General features: G+C 36.5%; 1 protein-coding gene across 1 annotated transcript in view; it reads right to left on the bottom strand.

Moving 5' to 3' along the window:
- The window catches only part of LOC120863868 (receptor-type tyrosine-protein phosphatase delta-like), a 561,974-nt gene that overhangs the window by 202,807 nt on the left and 337,179 nt on the right, over positions 1-21,988 (bottom strand). Inside the window, exons 5-10 of the mRNA XM_040240488.1 lie at positions 21,202-21,390; positions 19,195-19,212; positions 17,467-17,577; positions 16,028-16,039; positions 13,803-14,072; positions 10,498-11,079 (exon numbers count right to left, since the gene is read on the bottom strand). Of these exons, the coding sequence (XP_040096422.1) occupies positions 10,498-11,079; positions 13,803-14,072; positions 16,028-16,039; positions 17,467-17,577; positions 19,195-19,212; positions 21,202-21,390 (1,182 nt within the window). The remainder of the gene's footprint in view (positions 1-10,497; positions 11,080-13,802; positions 14,073-16,027; positions 16,040-17,466; positions 17,578-19,194; positions 19,213-21,201; positions 21,391-21,988) is intronic.

Here is a 21,988-nt window from a genome sequence, read left to right as displayed (position 1 = left end):
TGTTTACACCACAAACTTGTTGACATTCTTTTATCTCATTTACTTCATGTTAGACTATGTATATTTAATTTTTATTCTATTAAGAGCTTTCCTGTTTGTACCATTTCTCTCACTAATGAACCTAAGATTCTTTTTATGGGAAAATCTGATTCTGGAAAATATATGGAAGAAGAAGAACAACAACAAAAACAACAAAACTCACCCAGAAATGTAAGTGTAGTAACTGACCAGAAACCAAAAAATGTACATGTGGCAAGAGAAAAAGAATGTAGAAAAATAGTTTTTCTTTAAAATTATATTTAATAAATCCTTATATTTGGTGAAGTGTTGCTGTTATATCCTTCTTCTTGATTGCTTATTTAATGTCCACAAAGAAATATAAATATGGGTTATCAATTCCCTAAAATAAGATTATAACCCATTGAGAAATGTAAAATATTTGCATAGTAATACAATTATACTCAATACGAATATCTGAAGGCAACTTAGAATGGAGAATGAATAAAAAGTGAGAAGAAAGTCTGCATGACATCTAAACTTTGATAATTAGAAGCAATCAAATTTCAGTAGATTTTAGAAGAGAAACAGGTTAGCACACATATAAGCTGGCTAAAAAACAATTTTACCTCACCATAGTATAAATATGAAATGTACCAAAGAGACAAAAAAAAAAACCTCAAATAACTTATTGTTAAAATAGCTAGTGTTCTAATAAGGTACATAGTTTAAAATGTGAGTATCTAGCATATTGACAAATGGTAACAACAACAATAAAACAACAGCCAGAATTATAGTGGTGGTAAAACAAAACCAAATTCAAACAAGGAGTCAGATTTCTAAGTGCCACAGATATATTATTGACAAAAGTAGTACTTAACACACACGCACCTGCATAAATCTTGTTCTCAACTGTCATTAAACATCAATAAGAAAGAGTTAAATTTTATTACAATTGTATTTATAGCCATAGCTCCTTTACTCCTTGCTAAAATAACCTAGAAAAAGCATTTAAATTTTTGTTATTGGAAATCAGTCTTTTTTAATTTGCCTATATTGACTTGTTGATATATATTTAATAGTAATGAAATGACTTAAAAATTCTGAAAATCTAAAGCACAATGTCTCTAAAATGTCATAGTTCTATAACAACTTTGCTCCTTCAAAACATTTAAAGTTGATATGACTCATTAATATTTACTTAGTAAATGCATATAATTATTTTCCTTTCAAAGACCTATACTATTAAGGTCTGCACATAAAAATCAGTACTTTCTCCAAGAATTTATTGAATGCATAGAAGAATTAGAGGTCAGATGTGTTTTCTAAAGAAAGTTCAGAAAAAAGACAAGCATTAGGATTTAACAGCTTTATGACTGTCCCATTAGCATGAACAACATACATTTATTTCAGTGCACAGGTTTAAGGTGTTACTTTATTACATTTCTTTAGAAGAGTTTTATTTGTACTTCTTTTGTAAAATACAGTTATCCTACATTCTTATATAATTACATACATGAGAAATCTATAACAGACATCTTTTCCGAAGCATTTTTCTATTGCAGAGTTTTTTTCCCAACATAACGCAAATACTTCTCTTGTTAATGACCATACGGTTGACGTATTTTCAAGGTGAACTAGTTGCAAGTAATTATAATGCCAGAAGTTAAAGCGATGTAAACTCTGGATGATTAATCCATACATTTAGAAAATAATCATTTAAACCAAAACTTTTTTATATTTAAAATCATTTAAAGATTATGTGATAGTTTCATCTGCACTAATATTCATAATTAAGAGACTATATTACTGACTATAAATAGATACCCAAGAAAAAGATACACAAAAAGGCAAAGTGGTTGTCCAAGGAAACTTACAAATAGCTGAGAAAAGAAGAGCAGCTAAAGGCAAATGAGAAAAAGAAAGATATACCCATCTGAATGCAGAGTTCGAAAGAAGAGCAAGGAGAGATAACAAATCCTAAGTGAACAATGCAAAGAGAGGAAAACAACAAAATTGAAAAAGACAAGAGAACTTTCAAGAAAATTAGAGATACCAAGGGAACATTTCATGCAAAAGGAGCACAATAAAGGAAATGGTATGGTCTTAACAGAAGAAAAAGATATTAAGAGGAGGTGGCAAAAATTCACAGAAAAACTAAACAAAAAAGATCTTAATGACCTGAATAACCACAATGATGTGATCACACACTTAGAGCCAGACATCCTAGAGTGTGAAGTCAAGTGGGCTAGAGGAAGCATCATTACAAACTAAGCTAGTGGTGGTGATGGGATTCCAGCTGAGCTATTTGAAATCCTAGATGATGCTGTGAAAGTGATGTACTTAAAATGTGAGCAAATCTGGAAGACTCATCAGTGGCCACAGGACTAGAAATGGTCAGTTTTCATTCCAATCCCAAAGAAAGGCAATGCCAAAGAATGTTCAAACTACCACAGTGTTGCTCTCATTTCACAGGCTAGCAAAGTATGCTCAATATCTTCCAAGCGAGGCTTCAATAGTAGGTGAACCGAGACCTTCCAGATGGTCAAGATGGATTTAGAAAGGCAGAGAAAACAGAGGTCAAATTGCCAACATCTTTTGGATTATAGAAAAAGCAATAGAATTCCAGAAAAAAAAAATCTACTTCTACTTCATTGATACACTACAATATTTGACTTTGTGAATCGAAACAAACTGTGGAAAATTCTTAAAGAGAGATGGGAATACCAGACTACTTTACCTGACTCCTGAGAAACCTGTATACAGGCCAAAAAGCAACAGTTAGACCAGACATGCAACAAGGAACTGGTTCCAAGCACATTGTCATCTTGCTTATTTAACTTCTATGTAGAGTACCTCAGGCCAAATGCTGGGCTGGATAAGGTACAAGCTGGAATCAAGATTGCTGGGAGAAATATCAATTACCTCAGATTTGCAATGACACTACCCTGATGGCAGAAAGCAAAGAGGAACTAAAGAGCCTCTTGATGAAAGTGAAAGAGGAGAGTGAAAAAGCTGTCTTAAAATTCAACATTCAAATAACTAAGATGATGGCATCTGGTCCCATCACTTCATGGCCAAACAGAGGGGAAAACAATGGAAACAGTGACAGATTTTATTTTCTTGGGCTCAAAAATCACTGTAGAGGGTGACTACAGCCTTGAAGTTAAAATATGCTTGCTCTTTGGAAGAAAAGCTATGATAAACCTGGACAGCTTATTAAAAAGCAGAGACATTACTTTGCTGACAAAGGTCCATATAGTTATAGTTAAAGCTATGGTTTTAACAGCAGTCATGTACAGATGTGAGTTGGCCATAAAGAAGGCTGAGCATAGAATAATTGATGCTTTTGAACTGTGGTGTTAGAGAACTCTTGAGAGTCCCCTGGACTGAAAGGAGGTCAAACCAGTCAATCCTAAAGGAAATCAACCCAGAATATTCATTGGAAGGACTGATGCTGAAGTTGAAGCTCCAACAGTTTGGCTATATGAGGCAAAGAGCTGACTCATTATAAAAGACCCTTTTGCTGGGCAAGATTGAAGGCAGGAGGAGATGGGGATGACAGAGGATGAGATGGTTGGATGGCATCACCGACTCAATGGACATGAGTTTGAGCCAGCTCTAGGAGATGGTGAAGAACAGGGAAGTCTGGTGTGCTGCAGTCCATAGCATCGCAAAGAGTCGGACACGACTAAGTGACTGAACAACAACAATAGATAGATATTTTGATTGTCTATATTAATAGAAATTACGAATTTACATCAACTCCATTTATATCAATGTATGACAGTACTCTTAGAAAAGATCAAAAGTAATAATGTCTCTCTTAAACTCACTTTATTTCTAATTACCATTTCTGCAGAGTCTGATTTTAAACAAAAACAAATATTATTGTCAGAGAATTAAAGCTAATATAATGAATGTACCTTTCTGATTAAGTAGACATACAATATATATCTCTCTGGATATAAAATTAAAATATATTTGAGAAGTTTATATAGATATATTACTGACCTGTGAATTTTTTTAGGTTCAGAAAAGACAAAATATTAGTGAGAATAATCATAAACTTAAATTTTATATAACCTAACTAAAATAATATTTTATAATGGTTTTATGTTTTGCTGAGCAGTGGTTCTATGATTTAGCTAATCAAGAGCATCTCAGCATTAATTATATCAGAACTAACATCATTGTATTTGGCAGGTGTCCACTAACATCAAATGGCCTTTGTTAATTAAGTCTGGAGAACAGATCAAATCATTGTGCCATTTCAGAAGGTTTTCTTAGCCTATTGATCTTGGCAGGCACAAGTCATCATGTCATTATATATCTTCTCAATCAATGGGTATTAAAATCACAACTATTATGCAAGGTTCTTGGAAATATCTCAATGTAAAAAAAAAAAGTTAAACAGAAATTGATAACAGCTATTCTAATGCATCTGTGACCCATTTATCTAGATTTTTTTTTTAGGTACAGAGTCCCTGGATCACATTAACTCAATTGCTCCTGTCACAATATTACCTTCACTGAGTAATGACTTATGTTACATTATGTCCCCTGGTAATATAGAAAATCAAAATATGGTCTATTGAAACATCAGTTCTATATCTTTCATTAAATTGTGACTGAAAGCATTATCGTCTGCCATTCCATGTTCTTAAGATAAGGATCTCCTGATTCTCAAGGATTCTTATGTTTTGGTTGAATTTAGTTTCAGAAACTATTTGGTTTCTTAGCTAAATCCTCCTGTCATAAGAAAAAAAATAAAACACTTTGATATTCATGCTAAAATTTGTAGTTAGAAAATTAAGAACCAGATTTAGTGATCAAGTATAATAACCTCCAAATAAAAAGGTATTCCTTCTTCTTTTAGACAAATATATATTTTTTTCCTATGTAAATGGCTCAGTGGACCTCTGTACTGGGATAATCAAATAGCTACTGCAGGTATTTCAGAAGTAAATCATACTTAATTCGTGGATACAATACATAAAACCCTGTATTTCCTGCCTCTGTTCAAAAACCCAGTAGGAACCAAAAAAAAAAAAAAGATATTTGTAAATTATTAATTTAAAAGACAATGGTGCTTCAGCAAAGGAGACAAAAAAGAAAATAAAAAGATAACCCACCAATTGGTATTAGGATAAGGGATAAGGAACTAGTCTCTAAAATTGACAAATAGTTCATGATGCTTAACAGTATCAAAACAATCCACTCAAAATGGGCAGAAGACCTAAATACGTATTTCTTCAAAGAAGAATCAGTTCAGTTTAGTTCAGTTCATTCGCTCAGTCGTGTCCGACTCTTTGCGACCCCATGAATCACAGCACGCCAGGCCTCCCTGTCCATCACCAACTCCCGGAGTTCACTCAGACTCACATCCATCGAGTCAGTGATGCCATCCAGCATCTCATCCTCTGTCGTCCCCTCCTCCTCCTGCCCCCAATCCCTCCCAGCATCAGAGTCTTTCCAATGAGTCAACTCTTCTCATGAGGTGGCCAAAGTACTGGAGTTTCAGCTTTAGCATCATTTCTTCCAAAGAAATCCCAGGGTTGATCTCCTTCAGAATGGACTGGTTGGATCTCCTTGCAGTCCAAGGGACTCTCAAGAGTCTTCTCCAACACAACAGTTCAAAAGCATCAATTCTTCAGTGCTCAGCCTTCTTCACAGTCCAACTCTCACATCCACACATGGCCATAGGAAAAACCATAGCCTTGACTAGATGGACCTTAGTCGGCAAAGTAAGGTCTCTGCTTTTGAATATACTATCTAGGTTGGTCATAACTTTTCTTCCAAGGAGTAAGTGTCTTTTAATTTCATGGCTGCAATCACTATCTGCAGTGATTTTGGAGCCCCCCAAAATAAAGTCTGACACTGTTTCCACTGTTTCCCATCTATTTCCCATAAAGTGATGGGACCGGATTTCATGATCTTTGTTTTCTGAATGTTGAAAAGGCAGAGGAACCAGAGATCAAACTGCCAACATCCGCTGGATCATAGAAAAAGCAAGACAGTTCCAGAAAAACATCGATTTCTGCTTTATTGACTATGCCAAAGCCTTTGACTGTGTGGATCACAATAAACTGTGGAAAATTTTGAAAGAGATGGGAATACCAGACCAACTGACCTGCCTCTTGAGAAATCTGTATACAGGTCAGGAAGCAGCAGTTAGAACTGGACATGGAACAACAGACTGGCTCCAAATAGGAAAAGGAGTACGTTAAGGCTGTATATTGTCACCCTGGTTATTTAAGTTATATGCAGAGTACATCATGAGAAACGCTGGACTGGAAGAAACACAAGCTGGAATCAAGAATGCCAGGAGAAATATCAATAACCTCAGATATGCAGATGACACCACCCTTATGGCAGAAAGTGAAGAGGAACTAAAGAGCCTCTTGATGAAAGTGAAAGAGGAGAGTGCAAAAGTTGGCCTAATACAGATGGCCAACAGGCACATGAAAAGATGTTCCACGTTGCAAATTATTAGAGAAATGCACGTCAGAACCACAATGAGATATCACCTCATAGTAGCCAGAATGGCTATCATGAATAATTCCACAAACAATAGATGCCAGGGAAAGTGTGGAGAAAAGGGAACCCTCCCACACTGCTGGTAGAATATACACTGGTACAGCAATGGTATGGAGTTTTCTTAAAAAAATTAAAAACAGAGTTGCCATATGACCCTGCAATCCCACTCCTGGGCCTGTATCTGGAGAAAAACAAGATCCAAAAAGATATATGTACAGCAGTGTTCATTGCAGCACTGTTTATAATACCCAATACCCAAGACATGGAAGCAACCTAAAAGTCCATTGACAGAGGAATGGATAAAGAGACATATATACATATTCCATATATACAATGGAATATAACCAGCCAATAAAAGGAATGAAGGAATTCCATGTGTAGCAACATGCATGAACCTAGAGAAGGTCCTACTACGTGAAATAAGTGAGACAGAGAAGGAGAAATATCCTAAGACATCCCTTATATGTGGAACCTAAAAAGAAATAATGCAAATGAACTGACGTAACAGAAACAGACTCACAGAGTTGGAGAACAAGCCTACAGTTGACAAGGGTAAGGACGCAGGGGAGGGGCAGTTAGGGAGTTTCGGATGGACACAGACACACTGCTATATTTAAAATGGATAACCCACAAGGTCACACTGCATAGCACATGAAACTCTGCTCAATGATATGTGGTAGCCTGGATGGGAGGGGAGTTTGGGGGAGAATGGATACATGTATAGGTATGGCAGAATTCCTTCACCACTCACCTAAAATTATCCCAACATTGTTTCTCAATCAGCTAAAGCCCATACCAAATAAAAATTTTGAAAAGTAATAGAAAAGATAATGGTGCTTAAAAGAATCTAGCTGCTGCTGCTGCTGCTGCTAAGTCACTTCAGTCATGTCTGACTCTGTGCAACCTCAGAGATGGCAGCTCACCAGGCTCTTCTGTCCCTGGGATTCTCCAGGCAAGAGCACTGGAGTGGGTTGCCATTTCCTTCTCCAATGCATGAGAGTGAAAAGTGAAAGTGAAGTCGCTCAGTCGTGTTCAACTCTTTGCGACCCCATGGACTGCAGCCCACCAGGCTCCTCCGTCCATGGGATTTTCCTAGCAAGAGTACTGGAGTGGGGTGCCATTGCCTTCTCCAAAAAGAATCTAGAGTATCCAGATAATAACCTATGACCCAAAGGAAGTTACTGACTCTTTTTACCTTTACTGATCCTCAATTTACTTGAGATAATTCCGTATCTATCTAAATGAGTAGGAAGAATTAATACACCCAGAAGCAGACTGCCCAGAATGTTAGTTATGATGATGATGATATACAACTGAAGTTATAAAATATTTCTGTCCATTATCTAATTGATAGTCTTGTTACGGGTTGAAGAGTCTCCCACAAAAATGATCATATGTTGAATTTCTAATACCAAGAACCTTATTAAGTGACCTTATTTGGAAATAAAATTACTGCAGATATAATCAGTCATTATATTAGATGTAATTAGTCATTATCAGGATTACATGGTATCATTAGGTTGGGACCTAATCCATTATGACTGATACCTTATGAAAAAGGGAAATTTGGACAGAGAAACATGCACCCAGGGAGAAGGCCATGAACAATGTAGGCAGAAATCACAGTGATGCTTCTACAAGCTGAGGAACAGCCAAGATTACCCACAAACCACCAAAAGCTAGGAGCGAGCCCCAGGGCCTCCCTAATAGCTCTCAGAGGGAACCAAGCCTGCTGACATTTGGTTCTCAAATTTCTAGTCACTACAACAAAAGATGATCCATTTTTGTTGTTTCAGCCACCCAGGAAGTAGCATTTTGTACAGCAGCCTTATGAAAACTAAAACAAAAACAGAAAAAAACTACTACTCCTAAACTCTACAAGGGGGTTATTACTTTAGATGAGAAAACTGAAGTTCAGAGAGATGAAGTAACTTGTCAAAGGTTATAGAGCTAAAAATGGGACTTAAGGATTCAAACCTTGGTTACATTACTCTAAGATCAGAGTTTCTTTCAGTATAAAAGCTGAAAAACCTAAAAACCTAGAACTGGAGTATAGGTATATACTCTTCCTATATACTTTCTTATATATTTAATAGTTATTTAACTGCTAGAATAGTATAATAAAAAATAATCTCAACAGTTGACTATTTTCAATCAAGAAAAAGAATGAGATTCACTGATTTCTACATTTTTTAATGAGAAACTTATGAAAAACTTACTCTATAATACTTTCATGCATATTAACATAAGAAACAGAACTGTGAACACAATAAAAGCCAAATCAAGAAGATATATGGAAATTTTTAGTATAACTATGATAAAACACTTCTACAGTTATCTTTTTGATATTTTACTGATAAATCCATGAACAAACCAATAAGAACCAAATAGTATGAAAATAAAGGTAGGAGAGCTATAAACATACTAGATTTCTAGTAGCCAAGGCAAACGTTCTCAGCCACAAGATTCAGAAAGTCCACAACATAAAAAAAAAGTCAGTGGTTAAACCTAAGTTTATCGACTTTTGATAGCTGAGAAAATGTAATAATTCATTCTCAGGATTACCCATGAGCTGACTACAGATTATAGACACGATCTCCAATTATATGGTCCATATGTGGATTTTCAGAACAAACCAATGGCATGCCGCCAAGACAATCACAGATTAATGCAGGTTTGAAAGTGTCAGTCACTTAGTTGTGTCCAACTCTTTGTGATCCCATGGATTGTAGCCCATCAGGCTCCTCTGTCCATGGGGTTCTCCAGGCAAGAATACTGGAGTGGGTTGCCATTTCCTTCTCCAGGCGACCTTCCTGACCCAGGGATTGAACCCGGGTCTCCCACACTGCAGACAGATTCTTTACCATCTGAGCCACCAGGAAGCCCCAAAACAAGTTTAAGAGGCTCCAAAATAAACAGTCACATGAACAGTTCTCAGATGTTTAAGAATCAACTTAAAAAGAAACCCACTATGGTTTATTCCCGTGTATGTGTGTGCAAGCTCAGTCATGCCCAACCATTTGGACTGCAGCCACCAGGCTCCTCTGCCCTTGGGATTTCCCAGGCAAACTCATCCCATGATGAACTGATCAATTTGAATCTAAGATCACAGAATCTTACATCCTCTTATAAAAATAAAACTACTAGAAGGGCCAAGTTTTTCTTCATAAAATCACTGCTGTCTGCTCTAACATCCAGTAAAATGGGTGAATAAGGCCCCAAAGTTTGATTTCAGATATTGGCAACTGTCTTTACCCATGAGCCCATACAAAGAAAAAAATTAAAAACATTAACAGAATATTAATTTTTAAGCAAGCTGCTTCCTGGCAAATATAAACCATTTAAATATCCAAGGCCTCCTGACAAATGGTTTTAGTTTTAACTTTATCTTGAATTATCCACTCCTCCACAGATTAAATTTGGGGACTATTCTATTAGAGTTGCTAATATAAAGAAGCACGGTTCTTCTATTCTCTAAATGCTGCATGGTGGATGCATTCATCCATCTCCTGCAAAGTCTTCAAGTCATTTGGATACAAAAAGAAAGGATGCTACATATAGGGGTAGGAGAGTAAGAGTTATAGACTATTACGTATACGCTATAAAGATATATTGCACAACATGGCGAATATTTAGCCAATATTTTATAATAACCATAAATGGAGCATTACCTTTAAAAATTGTGAAAAAACTATATGGTACACTTGAAATCTATGTAATATTGTACAGCAACCATATTTCAAATAAAAAAAGATGTTTAATACATCCTCTTTTCAAAGGACTGTATTATTTATAGTCTTTCAGTGTCCATGCCTATTCCTTTTCACATGCCTTAACTCCTTACTTAGAAGCTCTAAATCTCAAAAACTAAACCGTCTATCTTTATTCTTTGTTTTTGCCCCTGCCATTTCTTCGCACCAACTCTTCTCCACCCTACTCCCCATTCCGAAGCAGACCTACCTCCTGTCTGAGTAATGACTTGAATGTCACTTGAAAGAGGACCATCTCCAATTGAGGTAAAAGCCAGAACTTTGACAGAGTACGTTTTCTGGGGCACTAAGTTGCCTATAGTTGTGATTTGGCTGTCAGCTACATTGTGTTTCATCCAGTTGTTGACATGCTGAGTGGGGTCCATTGTATAATAAACTCTGTATCCTTGAATCTGTCCATTTGGTTCTTCAGGCTCCTTCCACTGTACCAGAATGGTGGTTGAACTCAACATCCGTGCCTGGACATCCCGCGGGGCACTGGACGGTGCTTGCTCTGAGGTCTGCGTCAGCACGGGCTCACTGGGAGGCCCCCGCCCAATGTTATTGACAGCAACAACCCTGAACTCATAATCCGAGTAGGGGCTTAGTCCGGCGACACTGTAGCGTGTTGTTGCCACTCCATCAATTTCTTTGTAAGGTTCCTCAGCATTTTTAGGTTTATGCTGGATGATGTAGTAAGAGACTGGCTCGGGGTTCCCAGAGTCCCATGTCAGCGTGATGCTTGTAGCTGTGCTCTCAGTCACGACAGGCGTTCCTGGAGGTTTGGGTAAGGCTTGAGGGAGAAAAAAGGCCATGAACACCCATCATCTTTAAGAAATCACAAGATTCCACAACTCTAGTATTAGAGTGATGCGATTATGTATCTAGCAAAGATTTAATTAGATGAAATCATAGCAAAGTACAGTTTTCTAAGTGGTCAGGATGTACAGTAAGACATGCGCAGGTGGCAAACCCCAGGTGACTAGAAGTGTATTATATAGCATTGCATTTTGGGGCTGATAACGAAATTCACCACTTATTATCTATGAGATTCTGGATACATTGCTTAATTTCAGTTTGCTTTAGTTTTCTCATGTGAAAAATAGGAAAAAATGTATTATTGGAATTGTACAGTTGGGTAACTGTATTTCATGAGTTTGTGGTGAAGATTAATGAGCTAATCCAGTAATGCTCTTAGAATGTATCTGGCACCCTGAGAAAACAGTGGTTCCAGTTATTACAATTATTATAACCAAAAGCTTGGCCAATGAGATTCTCGCTTCAAAAAAATGATACAACTAAATACTAATAAACATTGAAAAGAGCAAAATTTTAAATATAATGAAATGGTATTCAATTGCTATAAGAGTATTCATTATGTTTTCAAGATGTATGACACAGACAACAGTATTATAATTTTTTAAATAATCTAACCAATAATTTTAAGGTTAACAAAGAATAACAATTTCAAATTAATCAATTTCAAATTCATGCTTTTTTACTTAATATTCAAAATATGCTGAAGGAACTAAATTAAAGCCTATCCAGAAATCTCTTTTTAAAATATTTTATTGTCATAATATATATTCTATATCCAATATCAGTAATATATTATAGCTACATGAAAAACATTTCAATTAACTTCATATTTTAGAAATCATGTTCTTTTTTTTTAGAAAAAAAGCACAACTCAAAATGCTACTAAGAATCTAAGCCATCTACTCCAGTGGCCTCATATTCAAGCACCTCCCCTGGACAGTGATTCAGAAAGGTATGGTGTTAGGGAAGAAAGGAGAATTTCACAAGCTGATTTTTTTAGAAAAAACTCAGAAAGTAACACTCCTATAAACAGCTCTTTAGTACTCTTCTTTCCTTTTCAACTTAAAGAAAATAAAACACTCCTTACAATGGTAACTCTTCAAGAATAACAAACTTGTATTTAATCACTGTTACACCAACAATACCTAGAACACTGTCTAGACCTTAGTAGGTTTTTAAGAAGCATTGTGAAATGACTACCTGAATAAATGAGTCCTTTCTCTAAGGTGCTTTTAGTTTCGATTCACTTTTTGCCGTCAAGTTTCACCCTCATGTTTTATTATTTATATTGGAGGAGGAGCGGGTAGGGAAGTAGCAAGAGTCAGGAAAACAAAGATAAGAAATTGAACAAGATATTAGTTTAATGTGACTCCTGCTTTTGCATTCCTGAAGGTCTTTAGTAAATCTTCAAATATTTAAAGCTGACATGGTTAGTATGGGAAAGGTGATTCAATATTTGCATACGACTCTAAGAACCATGGAATGATAATATTTGGCCAAGGGATTTTATGGAAAATAATAATAAAAAGACATTTGTTTAATTATTCTGGTCTGGCATTTTGCAAGAAAGCAGATAATCTGAATTTTCCCTAGATGCTTTTCTGTATTCTTGAGGCAAGTAAAAATATTGCTAATTAAAGATGTGTGTTTACTGATATTTAACAGATACTCTCAGTTTCACTAAGTGACACCGATTATACAGTACAGGTTTTGTGTCTGTAATAGTATGCTTAGTACAGTAATTATATGTAATGAAACATTACTCTTAATATTTTAAATGATGAAATATTGAAAACAGTGTGTACCTTGTTCTTATGTCACATTATTGCTTTTATATGGTATATAGTAAGTATATATATATTTAGTCAAAGGTATGGCACTGATTACATTATGTGTGGTCCATTATTTTTTTTAGGGTCACAATTCCTAGAAGGGGAAGATAATTTGTGTTCATTTTGCAATAGTTCCAGACATTTGCAGAAATGTAAAGTTACTCTCATACTGACTCATTTTAGCAAAGTTTTCTAAAATTCTATAAATACTGTGTAAAAACAGCTGGTTCCCTCACATATTCATTTCCCCTCCTTTGATTCAAAAGTAACCAAGGCATATAATTCATTGGTTATAGTCAGTAGCCTTATTTCAAGAAAAAAAACAATTGTTGAGCACTTCACCTACACAAGGTGAGAGATGAAGCTAAAACAGAATATAATCACACTTGCATTTTGCATTTTAATGGCAGAGTCTATCAAAAATTTAAAGCATCTATTATTAGACCATGTTGATTTCCACTCTATTTTTTTTGTCTCATGGGATTTTGAGCATTTATTAACACTTACTTGGATTTTTCTGTCATGTACCTCTTCTCAAGGTTCTGGATGAATGTAAAACCTGTACACAACATCCTGACCATTACAGCTGAGCATGTTGAGCATTCCTCATCCTGCCCTGTCAGTGCCTGAGCCTGGCTACCACTTAAATATTTTGAAAATTATCATGACTTAGGTTGTCAGTACTTTTAAGAGAGAATCTGCCTACCTAGATATGTGTATCTAACGTGATACCACAAATAAGACTATGTGAAACACTGCCCAATGAACTGATTCATTTTAGGATTTCAAGAACAGGCTTTGTAGAGGCATTAGTCAGTTGATGTGAGGGGACCCAGATCCTCCAAGCATGATCTACTGAGCATACCTTTGACAGTGATCTGTGCTATTGCTTCAATGACACCCAGTGTTGACATAGCAACACAGGTATAATTTGCTGACTGTCTTACATCATTCAGTTCTAGGACATTTCTTCCTATTGGCATATCATCTTCAGGTGTCAGATCTTCTGCCCCCAACATCCACTTCACATAAGGCATTGGTGACCCCACAGCCACACAGGTGATATTAACACTTCCACCTGGCATGATCTCATGATTAGTGGGTGGGATAGAGAATCTTGGTGGGACACGGCGAACTGGAACAAAACACAAAGGAAGATGATAAAATATACAAGGCAAGAAAAAGCAGCCTGATTCAACACATGACATGCACTGTACAGACACATATTGAAACATATTGTGGATTGTCCAAAAACAAAACATGTAAAACTGTGGATAATACACACCATACAAGTATGGTATGTGTATACACAGAAAACATTATTTTAGTCATTGATATCTTAGGCACATTCATACAAAAGTTGATTCAGACCTACAAGGGCCCCACAAAAAAACTATCTACAAACTAACAATACACAAACATCATGCATAAGATGAACACAGAAACATATACATGCATGCATATAACAAGGATTCTATGCATTCATGTATATGCAGGAAAGTGGGCTGGAAGGCCATCAGTAGGTTTATGTTGAGTATCAAAGCCAACTTCAGTGCTGTGCTCTTCCAGGTGACGTGAATGCATGTGTGGGACCACACTGTCACATCCCAGTCCTGGAAAACATCATCTAGAGTACACTGAAAATGCAATTTATTTGCTTTCAGACTCAGAGGAGATGCAGCCTCAAGACCTCACACTAACACCAGAACAAACACAGAAATATATACACTTATCCATTTATAGGCATGGAAGAAACAAAGCCAATGCCAGTAGAAATACTGGATTGGGACATGCAAGGCATGCACAAGGTGATCTCAAGGCCATGCTTAGGATGACGGGAGAATGGCTGGCATCCAGGAGCAATGGCAGCAAAGGAAATAACAGGGAAGAACTAAACACAAAGGGATGAGGGATAAGTACAGTGACTAAGACAGAGATTTAGGGGAGGATAGTAGGATTAAAAGGAAGAAGATATTAGACGAAGGCAGGTTGTCAAAGGTATGGATTGCAAGTTCAGGAAGGGAGCTGGGGAGTTCACATTCAAGATTCCATTCAGTTCATATCTAAGATAAAATAATATAGGCGATGACACACAAATCTAGTCGGAGGCTTTTTATGCCTACATTCAAATTGAGGGACAATGGATCTAACCCATACAGTGAGACATGACATGAAGACAGGAGACCACATTAAAGCAATACAACACAGAAGAAAACAAGCAATTACAGTTCAGTGTTCCTGCTTCAGATAATCTGCACATTTATGTGTGTTTAAGTACATGTGTCTCAAACATGGTGCAAGGAGAGGGCAAGAGACATAGGATTCATCTTGGGCTTTTATTGGTAAAACATTATACCATGAGCATTTTAGGTTAAGAGGTAATCATTTAGAGCATACCTTAAATATGGATAATCAAGTGATTATTAAAATTATAAATGTTAATAAACAAACAACCACATAACCCCAAGATAGTAAGTAAATCATTCTGTCTGTCAACTTTTTGGCTGTCCTTCAGAATGAGAGAAACCTCCATGGATTTGAGAGGGCTTGCTGCAATGGCCTCACGGGTGAATGACAGGCATAGGAGAAGAAAAAGAGAGGGCTAGGCATGCCTCCTGCAGCCAATCCACAGGTTACACAAAGCAGACAGGAGCCAGTGTAGACTCCGAGGTGTCAAATAACATGTCAAGAAAAATGGAGGAGAGTTTAGTCTTCATGCTTGGGATTAGCGGAACCACTACAAAGTCATTCTATGGGCAGCAGGCATCTTTGTGAGACAGAAATTAAACGTGGGGCAGGAGACGGGAAAAGTGGAGCAGGAAGGAAAGCAGGAACACTGACCAAGTTCACCGGACCGGAGAGTTAAGTGTTACCCGTTACCATGCACCCAGGTTCATTCTCTCCCATCATGCACCACAGTTAGGAACCACCAGCAAGCACCAGAGGCCATGGCCAAGGGCATTCTCTGCTAGAACATACCATTAACCAAAAGAAGACCACAATGCAGCTACATTCATTTCATTTGTATTCTTTGTTATTGGTTTAATTAATAGTTTTGTAAGGTGGGTAAAAAGTAAAAAACACACCAACCTTCTCGCAGCTCTGAGGGATGTAGGGGGTTTGATGCAGAACACAATGAAATGAGGAAAGGAGAAAAACAAGGGAAACACAGAGAGAGTAAAAAGGCCATATCAAGGCTTTCAACTGCTACTTGAACATCTTTATCTGGTTTATTTAATCTTTCCTACCTCAGCTGAAAACGTTAGCAACACTTCAAGGACTAACACAACAGTATTAGAAAGAATAGCTAGCATCATTTTGAAATTTTTCCATTGAAGAAGGTACACATGCCTCATGCAGCAAAGGAGGTCACCACTGTGAGAAAAAGGATCAAGGGGCTTTCAAAGAATTTGGAGAAGAAATAGTTTTTCTTCATATTCTCCCACCCCAGACTCCAGAGAATGACAAGAGAGAAAAACATCCCCAAGGAAACAAAATTATCTCAAACAAAAATTTCAAAATCAAGCTAGATATTTTCCTAAGGGAACTCATTCTACTGTAACTTAGAGCTGTTCCTGTCTTTTACATATCCCCACCCCCCACCCACACCTTTTGTGGTTATTCATAGGCATGGAGATCAGGAATAAGAGCGCTTTCATTGGACAATAAAAGTACAGGAAGCAGCTTTGAGAACTCCAGGGAAGAAGAAGTATTTCTTTCTAGTTGAAATGAAAGGAACAGCCATTCATAAGCTCAAAATTTAATCATTTCTATTACTTTTAAGAAAATATGGATGTATCTTCACTCATTCTTCTCCCAAGGACAATGGTATCATGATTTAAAATACAATCACTGTTCCCTGGCAATCAAGAGATTAAACCTTTCAGAAAATGAATAATTAAAAAAAACCTTGTGTGTGTGTATAAATAAATATATATATATGCATAGGCATATGCACATGATAATACTATGTGTTTATAAATAAGTATAAAAAGGAAGAAGACAATACAACTGTGCTACTTGCATGTAGCACCTATTTCTTTTTTTTTTTTATAGATTAGCAGTTATATCCTTACAACTCTGCACAGAGGTCATGAAGACATAAACACCTTTATGCTTGGAGTTGCACAGAGAACTGATTAGTGGCACACCAAGCAATTATCTCAGGGTTTGATAAGGAAACAGAAGAGTCACAGCAACAGAAAAAAAGGAGAAGGAAAAGAAAACCTCAAACCAATGCAAAACACAGTTCAATCAATGCACTTAAAGTAATAATCAAGATGTCAAAATGCAAATATACTTACAAACTTCAAGCCTCAGGATAGATTGTACTCAAGAGTGGTCCACCTTTTTTTTTTTTAACCATATATTTAAAATATTTAATTCTCTACCCACTAAAATGCTTCAGCTACTGTCATTATTAGCACATCAGCTGATTAAATCCTGACATAGTCACACAGACCCTGTGGATATCTCAATTCCCCCTGAGCCTGAATGAACACGCGATGCCACAGTTACGTCATTCCTACCTCTGACATATAAATTGGCAGGGGCAGAATAGCGAGTGCCCGCGCTGTTGGTAGCAACACACTCATATTTTCCTTGGTCAGATTCTTCGCTCTGTTCGATCTGAAGGGCTCCTGCATGGATATAAAATATATTGCCAAAGAGATGGTCAGAGAAAGCTTTCTCAGAGCACAAAGCTAAACCTCTTAACAATATGAAAAGCCCTGCAAAGGAAGATCCGCTCAACGTCGATTCAATCTCTTGCCAAGGTGCACAGACAGAAATGATGCGATGAGAAAAACATACAGAGATTATTTCTTTTTTAAAAAATTTTTTACATCATCAATGCTAGCATAATAAAAACTTATCTTTTCCCAAGCAAGAATTCTACTCATAATTAATACGCTTACTTCCTAGACTAATAAAATGAAGATGGGTGAGACTGCTTCAAGGAAGTATGGCTTTTAAATCAAACAAAAGATTAATTTTTTGGTTTTTGTTTTGTTTCATTTTGGTAGCAAAAGTGGCGCAAAAGAGAGGTACTCTCAAAAAAAACCAGGCCGGGTTTTCAAGAAAGTCTTCTGCTGAAGAAAGCCAAAAATACGCAGCAAGCACAAAAAAGGCTGCATGAAGCAAAAAAAATTAAAATTAGTCATTATATATCATGAAAATATTACTTAAAGAAACAAAACTCCCTTAAGACATGCAGATTTTTTGAGAAAAGAAAGACCAGTTTGCCACGACTTACAATCATTTATTACGTTTGCTGAAAAACAAAGAGTAATTGAATTAGAAGGTTTTAAAAAAGTTAAAAAGCACGGCCTATGCCAGCCCGGAGAGCCAACCAACCACTGCTTGAGGACCTCGAGATGGATCCCCTAAGACACCCATCAAAATCCACCAGTGGGATTAGCAGTGTGGTGTCACAAAACCCCAAGAAAAATACAAAACAAGAATTATAAAAGAAATGCACACTGAGTCAAAGTCTGAAAAACCATCAATACCACATACCACCAAGAATACTCAGCACCTTTTGTCTCCAGAGCCTGAAGGACAGAACTTCGAAAAATCCAGAGGCGAGTAATCCAAGAAAAAAAAGAAGTGGGAGGGGAAAAAAGCACTGTTGTCAGGTTGCAGGCGAGTGTGATCAGGTGGAAGGGGGAGTCATTCTTTGACTTTTAAGACAGTAAGAGAAAAAAGAATTGAAGAACAAAAGCAAAAACCTTTTGAAAGATAAAGACAAAAAGCAGGTGTTCCAGGCTGTCTTCTGCATGTCTGCCACTGTTCTCCAGACCATCTTGACTTTGGTCCAGAACAAGAACAGCTAAGGAAGAAAAAAAATGATCTTTTTTTTTTTTTTTCTCCAGTTGGACAAAAAAAAAGGAAAAAGAAGAAAAAAGAAAAAGAAAAAAAGGAAAAAGGAAGAAGAAGAAAAGAAAAAAAGAGGGACAGATGGTACGCTGTGACTGGTCTGTGGTCTAAAGACCTGGATATGCTTTCTTTGAAGCATATCACAACTTAAAGAATCATTTTCATAAAGAAAGAAATGAACAAAACAAAGAGAAAAAGGAAAAAGAAAAGAAAAACTCACAAGATGAGAGTCACCAATCATAACCAAACAGTACAAAGGAAAATTATAAAGTTGATGGACATTATTGGAATGATTTTGAAAACAGGACAAAGATGAGAGTGATGAAAGGACAGAAAGAATGAGCAAGATCATTCTGTGAACGTTAGTTCAGCACTCTTACCTCTTATTGGTGTACCACCTGGGTGGATAATATGAATGCAAATAAGATTAGAAAGAAGAAGCATTAGTACGAGAAGAAGGAGGCTAGGGCTGGGGAGAAGAATTAAATTAGATTTACAGAATTAAATAAGGTCTTAAAAGAAACTTGAATTACTCTACTGGTAAAACAGGAATATATTAGATAGTATTATTAGATCATAAAAGCAAGTTGCATTATACCACAGAGGGCAAAGACCACAATAGGCAGCATTGCCTTTATCAGAGAAGCAAATGAGTTCTTAGGTCTGGGATTATACAGGGTTAGAATTATATCTTATATGCCTCATACTCTTAAAAAAAAAAAAGAACTAAACAATATTTTTAAAGACATAACTGGGGGAAATACTGGCTAATCTATTTAAGTATATATATAGATATGCATATATATATACTGTTATAGGAAATACTAAAGACTAACTAGAAACAAACACTGTTCATTGGATATATCTTCCACTACTTACATTGCTACATTTGTGTGATATAACTTGTGTATTATTTTATTTTTCTACATAGTGTTCTTACAACAACAGTTCCGTGGATATGTGAATGTGCACGCCACTAACGAAATCTTGTGTCTACACTGACAGTTAGTAAAATGCATGCCATGCATTTTATTAATCATAATAATAGTAATCTGAATATGGAAATTAGTGGGGGTGAAGTGCGCTTCAGAACTAAGCACTTACCAATAGATTCTGGAGATTTAAATACGGAGAGAAGAAAGACAGCATAAAAATATTATTATATTCCTTATAATTTGGTACAAATTTTTCAGAGTTAAAGCTTTATATACTAAATCATCTATGTTACAGGTGAATAATTAATTCTTTATTTACAATAACAGAATGCTAATCTACACAATTCTGCTGACAACAAGCAAAAGAGGCAGTTAACAAGACGCTTTAACATCACAGGACAGGTCAAAAGCTGAGAATTCTGGGAAGACAGGCAGTTAAACAACTTAGAATTATATTATCAATAGTACTACCCATGCCAAAATAAACAGCTTACTAGTATACATCCCTGTGAAATTACCTAGGGACAGGCTCTAAAAATTAACAGATTTAGAATTGTCTCTACTTTTAGTCTAAAGAGAGCAAATGAATAAACTTGGGGTGGGGATGGGAGAGGGAGAAAGGGCAACAGGTAGCAAGAGAGAGAGATAGGAAGAGAGAGAGAGAAGCAAAAGCTGGAGTCTACACCAATCAAAAGCAGACTTCTGTAGATCCAGTCAATGGAGGGTTTAAAAATCTTTAGTGTGGGCGCACACTACTGTGGCAAATGTGTAGAAAATACTCACTCATAATAATATTATAATAAGATTAATAAAAATCCCCTCCTTTCATTGGTACTTTGTAAAGGACTTTATAAAAAATACATCTGGATACTTATGAGATAACATTTCTGTGTTTTATGTATTAGTGAAAAGAAAGTAGGTGTGCCCAAACTTACTAAACGTTGGTAGTTTGATGAGTTAAAATGTAGAGAAGACAGAGAAACACACTTCAATAAAACGGAATCATTTTAGTGTTTAATATGAACATTTTTGATTTTTAATGGATATAACCATTGGAACTCCTTGCAAGTTTCGAATGAAGTCCAATGTTGAAATAAATTTGTTTTAAAAGAAAACAGAGAAATAAGAAAGAAACAGGAGAAAATGAATCCATCAAATACTGCAGGAAAGCAGTAAACTAAAAAATAAATTATCAAAAATACAGTCACAGCAGTGAGCAATGTGGATTAAACAGAAGCTGCAAAACACGGAGAAGAGAGGAAAGACAGACTCTGAAACAGGCTATGACATCACAGACGTGGACAACACATTAAATAACAGAGAAAGAGAAGAGGGAGAAAAATTAATACCTAAAAAATAAAAATAAATAAAATGAAAATAAAAATAGAGAGAAAACTAAAAAGAAAAATTAAAATTCTCTAGGAGATCATGGAAACAGTAACAAGACCCTACCTGATCGTAACTGCTTAATACGGCCATTGTTGTTGCTTGTATCGACGGGTAAGAAATCTTTGAACCAAGTGATTTCTGGATCCGGATTCCCACTGGCTGCACAAAGCATGGTGGCGGTGCGTGTACGCTCAACCACCTTCAGCTGTGGGCCCATATCAATAGTAGGGAAGCCCCGGGGAATTTGATCCTCTGCAAGACAAAAGGTGATACAAACATGTCATGAAGGCAGATACCCAAGATTCAAGAGGTACTGACTGTTAACCTTTCCCATTACTTAGCATTTGTTGAAAAACTAACACAATCCAAGTAGCATTGCACTGTTAGGTTAGTGTATGGTAACAATGTTGTTCCTGGCAAGAGAAGTGTAGTCCAGGAAGAGGCCGAAAACCTAACAAATAGCTCAAAGGTGATTAAAAACCATGACCAGGAGATGAATCAAGTTCTCTGGCAGCACGGAAGCAGTCATTATACAACGTGTGTCTGAGGAGGTCAGTGAGCACCAAAAGAAAGCTATGAAATGAGCCATTAGGAAAGTCAGAATCAGTATCAATTCAGTCGCTCAGTCGTGTCTGACTCTTTGAGACCCCATGGACTGCAGCATGCCAGGCATCCCTGTTCATCACCAATTCCCGGAGTTTACTCAAATTCATGTCCATTGAGTTGGTGATGCCATGCAACCATCTCATCCATTGTTGAGTTTGAGGCCAACTTTTTCACTCTCCTCTTTCACTTTCACCAAGAGGCTCTTCAGTTCTTCTTCACTTTCTGCCATAACGGTGGTGTCATC

Source organism: Oryx dammah, unplaced genomic scaffold (assembly GCF_014754425.2).
Source record: "Oryx dammah isolate SB20612 unplaced genomic scaffold, SCBI_Odam_1.1 HiC_scaffold_1, whole genome shotgun sequence".
In the NCBI taxonomy this organism is placed as follows: domain Eukaryota; kingdom Metazoa; phylum Chordata; class Mammalia; order Artiodactyla; family Bovidae; genus Oryx; species Oryx dammah.
Note: the sequence above shows the minus strand (reverse complement) of the source record. Positions and strands in the feature narration are given on the sequence as shown.